Source organism: Convolutriloba macropyga, chromosome 6 (genome assembly GCF_964194025.1).
Source record: "Convolutriloba macropyga chromosome 6, txConMacr16.3, whole genome shotgun sequence".
Taxonomy (NCBI): domain Eukaryota; kingdom Metazoa; phylum Xenacoelomorpha; order Acoela; family Convolutidae; genus Convolutriloba; species Convolutriloba macropyga.
The window spans coordinates 21170878-21183744 of NC_134473.1; the positions used below are offsets into that span (position 1 = coordinate 21170878).

General features: G+C 38.2%; 1 protein-coding gene across 1 annotated transcript in view; it reads right to left on the reverse strand.

The window, feature by feature from the left end:
• Positions 1–12867, reverse strand: part of LOC142341566 (uncharacterized) — a 109999-nt gene that overhangs the window by 16123 nt on the left and 81009 nt on the right. The window contains exon 14 of the mRNA XM_075392609.1: positions 529–628. Coding sequence (XP_075248724.1) covers positions 529–628 — 100 coding nt within the window. The remainder of the gene's footprint in view (positions 1–528; positions 629–12867) is intronic.

The window sequence follows — 12867 nt, forward strand, 5'->3', positions numbered from 1 at the left end:
TTGTTGTTGTTTGATTTTGCTTTTCATCTTGACTCGCTTTCTTAATATTGACATATTACAGCAATCTAATGCATCAACTTTTACTCCACTGAGTTATTTGCTTTGGAGGCTATCTTATCGTTGATACAGAATTTTTTGAAAAAGACTTGGGCTTTTTTGGGAATCGCAAAAAATAATTTTTGGGTTCTTCTATCTGTTCCTCATTTGGTAGACAATTATGCCAAATTTGTGGATGGGCGGGGTCGGAACCTTATGTGCCATCGCACATTACCGAGCTGCCTTGTTTTACAAATGCTCATACCCTATAAAAAGGTGGTGGACGAACAATTACCTAAAGTCTCTTACTTCGAACTATGATATCGGAAGATAATAGACCAATTTAATTTTATGTCATAAAAGTGACACAAATTGACTGATGTTATGTAACTTTGTTTATATCCATGAGGCAGATTTCGCAATTATTTCAAAACTTGCAATTAAGCATTTGTGGCAGTAGAAGGGCAGTTTCGACTCCTTTTGGTGACTTACTTCGTGGACACATTGGATGTTGCTTTAGTCTTGGTGTCTTTACTCTCGATGTCTTCTCCCGTGTCCAACTGCAGCATTCTTGACATGGCCAAAGAAGAAGCTAAAATGGCCACATTCTTCTTAAGATACACTCACTCCACTTAAAAATGTTTTATATTATTGTTGATTATTTATTAATATTATTATGACTTTTTCTCTGATTTCTTGAAATGAGCAGCCCTTAAAAATAGCTATTTAGAGAGCCCAGGCAGAAACGTATGATCTCTCTTCTTGGACCACGCGCTCCTGATACTGTTGCACAGACTTCTGGCAGCCCTAAGAGGGCAGAATAGCCTTCGAGGGCAGGATTGTCTGATCAGAAATGATCCTGGTTTCGTGTATTTGGAAATAACATCTTCGGACGTCATTTTGTGATAATTGAAGCCTTTTCTTCATTGATAACGATACGCAAGATCTTTTATGTAATTCTTGAGCCAATACGTCTGGTGGTTCACTAGAATCCACGACATGACAGTAATGAATTCTATGTCCAGTTAGTTAATTAAATTGAAATCAGACGGTAATGTTGCAAAGAAATACTTCAAATGAATCAACGAATATCAGCCAAACCATATTGAACACAATACGAGTCCATTGAATCCTATGAAAGTGCCCCTATAGATGATTAAAAAAGTACACTCACTATCTATAGTAAAACCAACAGACCAATTTCTAAAACACAACCGACTAACGTCGTCGGAGCGAGTTGCTCGCAAACGACCAGCAAGCTGTTGACTTTGTAAGATTCTGAACTTTATTAGGCAGCCTAGAACGGAAACTAGCGCCAAGATCTCACAATTCGAAAGGTTTTTGTTAGGTGGTTCTATCTTGTTTATGACCCCGTTTACCTGCTCTCTTCGGCTCAAACAAACAGTTAGTGCAACTATTCAATTAACCAAACACATAGATAAATGATCCAACAAGGTAATAGTAATTATAAATCTAAAAAAACAACAATCCAACAACTGCTATACAACTGTAATTCTACAGCACTAACTAACATACACTTAAAACTACTCAGAGTGCTGACTAGTAATCCTTAAGCACAAATCAACCCAGAAATCCCGCGAAATGTTAAACTACGGCTCGATTATATACCGGCGATAAACGCCGTAACTCGAAAACTGTCAGAGCAATCGCTCCACTACTAACTAGTCACCTAGCAATTTGAACCACGCTAGAACGCTAACCGAGCTAACCGCTCGAACTAACAGGCAAAACTCTGCCAAATAACTATCACTCTACTCAGCGACTATTCAGTTAAACCCAACGACGCCTAATCTCGATTAACAGGAGCCTCTCGCAAGACAATACCGGCAAACTACGCCAACCAATCGATCAATCAAGCTGAGCAAACAATTTGTTTGCTTCAACAAACAACCGTCATTATGACACAAGTATTCAGCTTTCTACAATGCTATTGGCCACTTTGTTTACATTCCGTAATAACAATGCCGCAAAATGGCGATGTGTTAAATACCAAACGCACTTATTAAGGTCAGTCAAGATGGCCGCCAAAAACATACAAGTTACGACACATATACAAGTTCCGAGATTTTCCGGGATTACGGGCAGTTTATTCGTATAGGCGAATTCCTAGGGTGGGGACTGAGTATCGATTAAGCGGTTGCAGGCTTCCGGACTAGTCACGAGGTACACACATAATTACTGAAAATAATCAAATTGCCCGACAACCCAACTTATACTTAGTTACCTACTAAATATGTGTTTCCGATTCTTCTGTTTACATAAAGCAGTTTGTGGGGTATGGTTCGATTTCCACCTAATCAGGCGTAGGCTCAGGGCTTTATTGAACCCTATTATGAATAGCGTTCAGTAAAGTCAAAAATTGCGGATTTCGGATTTTACCCCAAAATTATCACTTTTCCCCTCATAAGTGTTAATAGCTCCGTACTGGGTAAAGCTGGCACTACCAATCCTGGTTCGTAAATAGCTTAGGGTTGCCCTAGAGTGATGGTGACCCCAGCTTGGTTCAGCGATATCGGCTTCAAAAAATCGGGTGGGGGGGTTTAGAGAATTTTGGTCCCAACTTGTAAAATTTTTCAGATTTGGCCAAAAATACGAATTTTGTAAAACTCTAGGTTCTTTCAGTTAAAATGGACGTCAGTGAGTATAACAATATATTACACTACAAGAAGCTTTCTAAGACATCCTCAAAGCTTCTTACTAGCAAAGAACGACATTTCCGGACGGCTTTGCCTATCCACTATCCGGGACGGAAAGCCTTACAAAAATGGGAAACAAGTTCTTCACAGTGAAGACGCATACCCTACGCTACTTAAGGTGCATCAAAACAAAGGTCACCCTAACCGCGTGCACTTTTGATGTTTTGGCTTGTGGCAAATACCACGTCGAAAGGTTACGTCCGATTTGCCAGCAAATTGTGACACAGTGCGAAAAAGGCCAACTTCGCATCGAGGTTCGTGATAACGATACGCAAGATCTTTTATGTAATTCTTGAGCCAATACGTCTGGTGGTTCACTAGAATCCACGACATGACAGTAATGAATTCTATGTCCAGTTAGTTAATTAAATTGAAATCAGACGGTAATGTTGCAAAGAAATACTTCAAATGAATCAACGAATATCAGCCAAACCATATTTAACACAATACGAGTCCATTGAATCCTATGAAAGTGCTCCTATAGATGATTAAAAAAGTACTCACTATCTATAGAAAAACCAACAGACCAATTTTTAAAACACAACCGACTAACGTCGTCGGAGCGAGTTGCTCGCAAACGACCAGCAAGCTGTTGACTTTGTAAGATTCTGAATTTTATTAGGCAGCCTAGAACGGAAACTAGCGCCCAGACCTCACAGTTCAAAAGGTTTTTGTTAGGTGGTTCGATCTTGTTTATGACCCCGTTTACCTGCTCTCTTCGGCTCAAACAAACAGTTAGTGCAACTATTCAATTAATAAAACACAAAGATAAATAATTGAACAAAGTAAGAGTAATTATAAATCTAAATAAGCAACAATCCAACAACTGCTATACAACTGTAATTCTACAGCACTAACTAACATACACTTGAAACTACTCAGAGTGCTGACTAGTAATCCTTAAGCACCAATCAACCCAAAAATACCGCGAAATGTTAAACTACGGCTCGATTATATACCGGCGATAAACGCCGTAACTCGAAAACTTTCAGAGCAATCGCTCCACTACTAACTAGCCACCTAGCAATTTGAACCACGCTAGAACGCTAACCGAGCTAACCGCTCGAATTAACAGGCAAAACTCTGCCAAATAACTATCACTCTACTCAGCGACTATTCAGTTAAACCCAACGACGCCTAATCTCGATTAACAGGAGCCTCTCGCAAGACAATACCGGCAAACTACGCCAACCAATCGATCAATCAAGCTGAGCAAACAATTTGTTTGCTTCAACAAACAACCGTCATTATGACACAAGTATTCAGCTTTCTACAATGCTATTGGCCACTTTGTTTACATTCCGTAATAACAATGCCGCAAAATGGCGATGTGTTAAATACCAAACGCACTTATTAAGGTCAGTCAAGATGGCCGCCAAAAACATACAAGTTACGACACATATACAAGTTCCGAGATTTTCCGGGATTACGGGCAGTTTATTCGTATAGGCGAATTCCTAGGGTGGGGACTGAGTATCGATTAAGCGGTTGCAGGCTTGCGGACTAGTCACGAGGTACACACATAATTACTGAAAATAATCAAATTGCCCGACAACTCAACTTATACTTAGTTACCTACTAAATATGTGTTTCCGATTCTTCTGTTTACATAAAGCAGTTTGTGGGGTATGGTTTGATTTCCACCTAATCAGGCGTAGGCTCAGGGCTTTATTGCACCCTAATATGAATAGCGTTCAGTAAACTCAAAAATTGCGGATTTCGGATTTTAACCCAAAATTATCACTTTTCCCCTCATAAGTGTAAATAGCTCCGTACTGGGTAAAGCTGGCACTACCAATCCTGGTTTGTAAATAGCTTAGGGTTGCCCTAGAGTTATGGTGACCCCAGCTTGTTTCAGCCATATCGGCTTCAAAAAATCGGGGGGGGGGTGTAGAGAATTTCGGTCCCAACTTGTAAAATTTTTCAGGTTTGGCCAAAACTACGAATTTTGTAAAACTCTAGTTTCTTTCAGTTAAAATGGACGTCAGGGAGTATAACAATATATTACACTACAAGAAGCTTTCTAAGACATCTGCAAAGCTTCTTACTAGCAAAGAACGACATTTCCGGACGAAGCTTTGCCTATCCACTATCCGGGACGGAAAGCTTTACAAAAATGGGAAACAAGTTCTCCACAGTGAAGACGCATAACCTACGCTACTTAAGGTGCATCAAAACAAAGGTCACCCTAACCGCGTGCACTTTGATCTTTTGGCTTGTGGCAAGTACCACGTCGAAAGATTACGTCCGATTTGCCAGCGAATTGTGACACAGTGCGAAAAGTGCCAACTTCGCATCGAGGTTCGTAAGAACGGACCTATGGTTCACATTAACCGGCTCCGAGTAACGCGAATGTGTAAGCAGTTAGGAATCCCATTGGATGGAACTATACCGCGTTCTCGATTGTTGCAAAAGTAAGTACTACGATCATTTAAAATGTCCTATTAACAATACATGTGTAATCACTTAGCTACATTTCTTTCAGTTCGGATTCTCTCGATGTCACTCAGTTTCAGGTAAGAACCTTACGTACGAGTCATTACACTTACAACTGCCTATGTTCAGCGTTGTCGGTCGTACTTACTGGGGGTCGCGATTCCGGTGGGGTCATCGAAGATTGGGTGAAACATTTGCGACAAACAGGACCGAATCGTCACCTACTTTATCTTCTCGATGGAGTACGTTCTAGTAGCTCGAACGAAGATGTCACCGAGCTCAGTTCGACCGACCTACAAATGATTGCCCGAGCGCTCGCAACTAATATCTTTATCTATGTCACTTCACCAGGACAGCCAGAAGGTCACTGTGAAGTTTATGCCCGCACGCACGCTCTCCCATCGGCTCCTGCTATTTATCTTGCGTTCTTGTTAAATGACGAAGGATTCGGTCACGTTAATCTCGTATGAAAAGTGGAACCCAAACCTAGGTATAAATTTAGTTTTAGTTTCTCCTGGCCCGCCCCTCTCCATCATTTCCTTATCATCTCCTCTGACTCCATCCGAGCTTCCATTTCATTACTCCTGGCAGCAAATAGCCGTTGCCCGCGGGCTATTTGTTCCATGCTTACTAGTATCAACCGTTCCCTATCCAACTCTTTAATCGGCCGCTTCAATTCCTCATCCGCCAACTTCTTCTCTGTACTAGTCACTACCACCCTCATAATTTTCGTCCCACGTCTAACATGCTTATTCATATTTCAATAGTAATTCAACTCGATGAAAATATTGCAAATCAGATTATGGTGGGTTTTGGTGTTTGGAAAATAAACTCAGCAAATTTGCCGTTATAGTTGGTTCATCAACAACTCCGTCAGCATTTATGTCTACGGTCATCCTAATACGGTTAGTTCAACTTTACAGGCTTCGTCAGTAGCTACCTACGGTTTAGTGAGGCTAGATATAGGTTAATTGAAAGAGTGTGAGGTCAGAGCAGCAAAGGAAGGGGTGCACCGAGGAGGTGGAAGGGGGTGGGGGTCAACCTCTAAGAAACACCCTTCACACCACGAGTATATGTCTCCAAAACAGTTTCTGTGAATGGCGTACTTTGGGATGAAAGGGGGTTGAAAGGCTCTTAGAGCACTTAATGCCCGCCGCTGTGCGCTACCTGTTTATCCCGTTTTGAGAACGAAAAGTTAAATCGGTCAAACAAAAAATTGGTCAAGCAAAAAAATGCATAAAAAGAAAGACCAACAGGTTTAATATAATTGCTACAAACTTCGTTTGAGAGCAATTAAAAATAATAAATATCATGTTAGGCTTGGTCAAACAATAGTTGAAGTGACCAGACTGATCGTTTCATACATAGCCTCCAATGAATGATTTAACGCTGTGGTCAAAATTGAAGATGGACAAGCTTTAACTAATTTCGAATTTTCACAAAAAACCCCACAAACATCAATGCTTAATTCTAGTATTCCCCCTGAACGCCTGTGTATTGTTAAATATAAACAATTTACAGACAAATATAAAAGTTTGTTCATGAACCGCCGTAGCGAAAAAAAAGAAACATTTTTGTAGCCATTACAGGCTAGTTTTGATTTTTATTTTTGAAAAACAAGTTTATTATCACAATTTTAAAACGGGGATTGCGCTAGAAAAACTGGAGGAAAACAATAAAAGGATAGCAGTTGTGTTTTAAGGGGCATTTAAATTGATTGCTGTCAAATTCTCAATAAATTACGCTGTACAAACTTATAATGGACTGAAAAAGTTTTCTCTGAAACAATATAAAGAAAAAATTAGCAATAACTTTATAAGAAAACAATTATTCAGAAAAAAAAACAGAAAATTTCTTTTTGACATTTGGCGGATTCGTTCTCTTATGAAAAGCTATAAAATTAATTGTTTTTTCATTTTGAAACGATCATTAATAGGTTTCTGATAAACCCAGAACAGAAAAAATTCATAGAAGTTTGGATCGCAAAAAAGTTTAAAAGAGGACGCCAAGAAGATACAACAAAAGAATGAAAAGAAGATAATTTAACTTTCCTTTTTAACTTTTAAAATAATCACTTGAAAAAGATATTTACTGTAGTTATTTTCAAAGTTTGTGTTAGTCCATAATTGAATCCAAATTAGAACTATGAAACCCCGATGTGAAGGAATACTGTATAAAACGGTTCTTCAATGGAATTGAAAAACATTGTTAATCGTTCAGCTGACACCTCTGACTTCGTGAACCAATAATTGTGTCTCCAATTAATCAACACGTTCCGTGGACTACCATTTGACTCAACGCAAATGAAGGCAGCATAAGAAAAAGACTAATTTTTTCAATTCAGAAACACAAAACTGAGCGAATATTTGTTTGCATAAAACATAATATAAGTTTGCTCATTTCGGCGTCAGTAGAATTAAGCTTGAAAGTAACATCACATGAAATTTTTCCAGAAAAAGATTGGGTTAATCAAAAATTTACTTATCTGTATTCAGTTATTCTGTACTTCGACCAGAACAAAAAATGTATGATTTTGAGAAAAAGATGCTGTTCTTTAGCTCTTCTTTTGATGAATGTCCCAGAAACATCAAATAATTTTCTAATATAGGAAAAACCACTGGCTCAAAAGCGAACAGTTTTCGATAAGAATTCAGATCCTGTAATCGCAATTTTTGGGAGAGAAAAGATAGCACAAATTTTTACTGCAAAAGTTCACAATAGATCCCACAACCCTATATCTTTTTTGGAGATTTACATTGACAATAGATTAAATCAGTTGGTTCGAAAGACTTTTAGGTATATGACAAGACAAAAACTACTTGAGGTAAGGACAATAGAAGTGGTTTCCTTTTCAATTTTTTCGGATATCGAGATTTCAGTTTTTTTGATGTTTTAATTATCTAACGGATCCCATATTGAATAGCAGCCCATTCAATGTAAATTTTCTGGAATTCCTTTTGGTTTTTCATTCCAAGCAAAAAGAACAGTTTTTAGTGGATTAAATTTTTTTTTTCTTTCTTGCTGCATACTACCAGCCAAACTTGTGTTCAGCAGTTAATTGAGGGCTTCCTTTGACTCTTGCATGAATTTATCACATATGGGATCTTTGTAAAAGCATTAAAACGAAATTTGTGAAAAAAAGAGCAGAAAGTGTTATATTTTTGACACCTCTCAAATAATCAACGTTTGTTCGTTTTTTAAACATAATTTTCTCCAATTCTTACAAATTTCATTGAGTAGGGAAATTGGAATATACCAAAATCCACAAATTTTAGTTGATTAATTGAAAAAACGTCAGGTTTTTGTGTAGAAAGATATAGAAAAAATTGCTACCCATTTTATTTTCAATTTACAAAGTAAAATATGCATTTAAAAAAATTAAAAATGTTTAAACTGGAGCTTCACTCAAAATGGCTGCTAAACAAAACGGACAATAAAATCAAGTAAATTAAAAAGAATCTGTTCATAAATGTGATTGTTATTTAGGAACTTCTATCTTCAGTTTAAAACTAATCATTACTATCATGTACAGAAGGTTCATTGTTTGCTATAATAGGCTTACAAGCTGATCGCAGCTTTGGCAAATGATTATGCGTGTTTCTTCAATTCAGAATTTGTTTACGACTGGTTGCTATTTTTGAACTTTAGGCTTCTGTGGAAAATTGCTTTACGGTGTTGCATATTTTGATATTGCAAAACTGTTTCAAAATGAGGATCCCGTTTTGTGAATTTTTTAAATGAGCAACTCCTAGTCAAGGCACTTTTTCCTGGTTTTAATTTCCCACCGTTGAAGCCAGCAATAATGCGCCAAAACGTTTCAATAAACATGAAAAACTTTTGCCTACGATCGGCAAACTGAGACCGCATTCATTTAAAACACTTATGTCGTCTTTTTTCTAGTAAGTTACTAAATCAAGATCAATTACGCAATGCATTAAAAAAATTGTCGTTTAAAACGAAAACTTTTAAACATAAATTGACAAAAGATGTTTGATAGATATATTTTTTTTTGAAAAAATTTGCTTTCTCCTGCCTTATAATTATTGTTTCTGTGCAATTGTAGCGGAATAACAATATCAGGCAACATACAATGGACTCTCAACAATTGCCTTCTCTGTTAAACTAGCAAAGAAACGGCCCCAATTTCCTGCTAAACAATATGAATTGGCCTGTGATATTAATAGCCTGAAACGGAGCGTCAGCGCAATTGCGGATCACATTCCCGGCCATGCATGCATGCGTTGAGAGATTTAATCCGGAATGGCGGGTCGGTTTCCGAGGCAATGGGTACCCACAGACCATCCAGTTGCATTTTTTTTGCTTCACATTATAGTTCTTACACTCTTATTACACTTATTTAATTTGTTCTATTGGTTTTCGTGCATGCGTGAAACGCTAATAATTTTTTCCGATTTGTCAATCAAGCGCTTGTTGAAATTCTATTCAGGAAGGACCTAGAAGTTTGCAGCGTTGGGCAATTTTTGAAGAGATCTACTCAGCTAGCCTCTATGTTCCCAAACACTAATATTGGTCTTTTTTGAGCAGGCATGCTTTATTTGCTGCCTGTGCCCCCTTTTATATACATGAGCTTTCATCAATTATTCTTCCTTCAAATTAATTCTTTTTTATTGTCAGCATCTTTTCTATGATTATTTTATTTCAATTTAAAACTGTTCAGACAAGTAACTATCTGTGAATTAGAACTTTTTGTAGTTTCAGCACTGTGTTTTGTATCAATAAAAATATAGAATTTTAAAAAATAGAGTTTTGAAAAAGAAATTATAAACCAAGTTAATCTATGGGCAAAAACACAAAAAAAATAATTGGTATCTGTTTTTGTTTCAGAACATAAGCGAGATAAGATCAACCAACATTTTTATGATTTTTGTAGCTCATTTTTCGCCAAATGGATCAAAATTCTTATGCAAAATAGGCAAAGGCACTTAAGACTTGTATTGTTGCAAAGTCTCATTTTTAAAAGTTCGAGGAAATGATTCTAAAGTTTTGTACGACTAAAATATATGTAATTAGCGTTGTTGTTTTCATTTTCTTAAAACAATTTCATCTAAGAACTTTATCAGTAACAGAAAAACTTCATTCAAAAAATTATGCCTTTTGCCAATTTAATGCATTTCTGTCTTTTCCTATCATAAAAACTTAAGAACATAACCGACTAAACTTTGGAAGAATTGCTCTCGAACAACTAATGAGAGCTCTAATGAATTCCAGCCTGCTTCAGTCGGGCGGAGGAGGGGGAGGGAGCTTAAGGGGGACTAAGAAGTTCAATAGTGGGCTTCAAAAAACCACATTAGAGGTTAATATATGCAATTGTTAAGATTTAAAGAACAAAATGGCACCGTTTTCGGCGCTTTTTTCATTTTACTTTTAGTATCAAATTGCCGCCAATTGGGTTTAGCTGTTTGAAATTGTGACTGAGGGAGAATTTTAGGTCACGCAAAACGCAAAAAGTCAAGGGCGTAAAAGTCACTCGAAAAGACAAAATTGTCATGCAAAAAATTTTGAATAAAAAACATAGCCGGTGGAATACCGGAAACCACTCGAATCGTCGTGCATTATAATCTCTATCCTAACCTTACCGAAATCAGAACTTCAAAATAGACAAGAGAAAAAAACAATAGTAGCCCAACAAACCACATTAAAGTGTTTTAAAAAAGCCGAAAACTTTTAGGTGCGGGGGAGCTAGGCGGGGTGGATGGGTAGATAGGTTGGGGAGGTGGGTAGTGCTGGGGTAGTTGAGGAGTTGGGGGGGGGGGGCAGGTAGGGGTAGCCAGGTGAAGGGAGTGGGTAGTGGTAGTTGGTGGGGGGTAAGTTGGGGGGGGGGAGGGTGCAAGGGAGGGGCGTAGGTAGGTGTTGGGGGGGGGGGGGTAGATTGGTGGTGGGAGGGGGTTTGTGCGGTGTAGTTTAGATAATTAGGGGTGACTTTTATAGGAAAAAAACTCTCAAACTGACTTCTTCACCTTGAACATTACCAGCAGTTCCTAATTACTATACATTATAAACAGAGCTACTGTTAAAGTCCAATGTTCGAAAAACAGAGGTCAACAATCAAAAACGGAGGTAAATGCTCGAACAGAAAGAAGTCAAAAATCAATTCATGAACAAATTTGCTTTCTGCTAAAAAAAACACAGCCGGCAGAATACCGGAAACGATTCAAATCGTGGTGCATTATAATCTCTAACCTAACTTCATCAAAATCAGAACATCAAAATTTATCATAAACCGACAAATGTTGGAAGAATTACTCTTGAACGACAGGCGAGGCAATTTAATTCAGTCTGTAGCGTAGATCAAATTTTCTGCATGGGTGCAAAAAAATCTTCTCCCCACCCGGATTTAAACCATTGCCCTCCCGATCCACAACCACACGCACTAATCACTGCTCTATGATTCACTTACTTTCAAAATGCTGCAAGCGGTTTCATATTAGCTACAAGCTTCAATTCAGATCAATAGAGATCACTCAAAAATGGCAGAAAGAAAGCGTGAAAAAGTCACTTGAGAAGTCAAAGAATATTTTAGAAGAAAAGCGCAAAATTGTCACAAGAAAGATTTGCATAAAAAAGAGACACACGTTTACAATAATTGCTATGAACTTCGTTCAAGAGCAATTAACAAGAGAACAATAGCAAAAGTTGCCCAAAAAACCACATTAAAGTGTTATAAAAACTCCGACAAAATTTTAGGTGCGGAGGGGGAGCTAGGTCGGGTGGGTGGGTAGATAGGTCGGGGAGGTGGGTAGTGCTGGGGTAGTTGGGGGGGTAGGTGGGGGTAGTTAGGTGAATGGAGGGGGTGGTTTGGGGGGAAGGGGTAGGGGTAGGTGGAGGTAAGTTGGGGCTGCGGGAGCGCTGGAGGAAGGTATGTAGGTGTTGGGGGGGGGGTTAGGTAGACGTTGAGGGGGTAGATAGGTGATGGCGGGGGTTGTTCGGTGTATTTTAGATAATTTGGTGTGACTTATATAGGAACAAAGAATCTCAAAATCACCTCTTCACCTTGAACATTACCATCAGTTCCTAATTACTATACATTACAAACGAAGCTACCAATAAAGTCCAGTGTTCGAAAACAGAGGTCAACATTAAAAAACGGAGTTAATTGCTTGAACAGAAAGAAGTCAAAAATGAAGTCATGAACAAACTTGCTTTCTGCTTAAAAAACCTGTAGAATCTCAATACTCCTCTTGGAGTCGTAAAAACTTGTAGAATCTCAAAATTCCTCTTCGAGTCGTAAAGAGACACACACGTTTACAATAATTGCCATGAACTTCGTTCAAGAGCAATTAAGAACTACAATTGGTTGATAAAAAACAACAAAAGTACGTGAATAGAATTATGTCTTCTGGATCAATTTAATTTGAGCTGAACCAGAGTGAGCTGAATCAATACTAGAGTCAAAATTAGCCCACCCCCTGATTACCCCAAAACTGGTATAAAAGTCGGAGGTAGTTGTCTATGAGGGGTAAAACGATGCAAGATTAGGGAAACAAAGGGGCGGAAATTTTAGTTTTTAACCCCCTCCCTCCCACTCAAAAAAAATTACCCCCCCCCAAAAAAAAGATGTAAGATTAGAGTATTTTTTTGGTGGGGGGGGGGGGGTTTAAAATTCCCGCAAGATACAGGGCAAAGGAGGATTTTTAGAATTTACCCCCCAAACAGATGT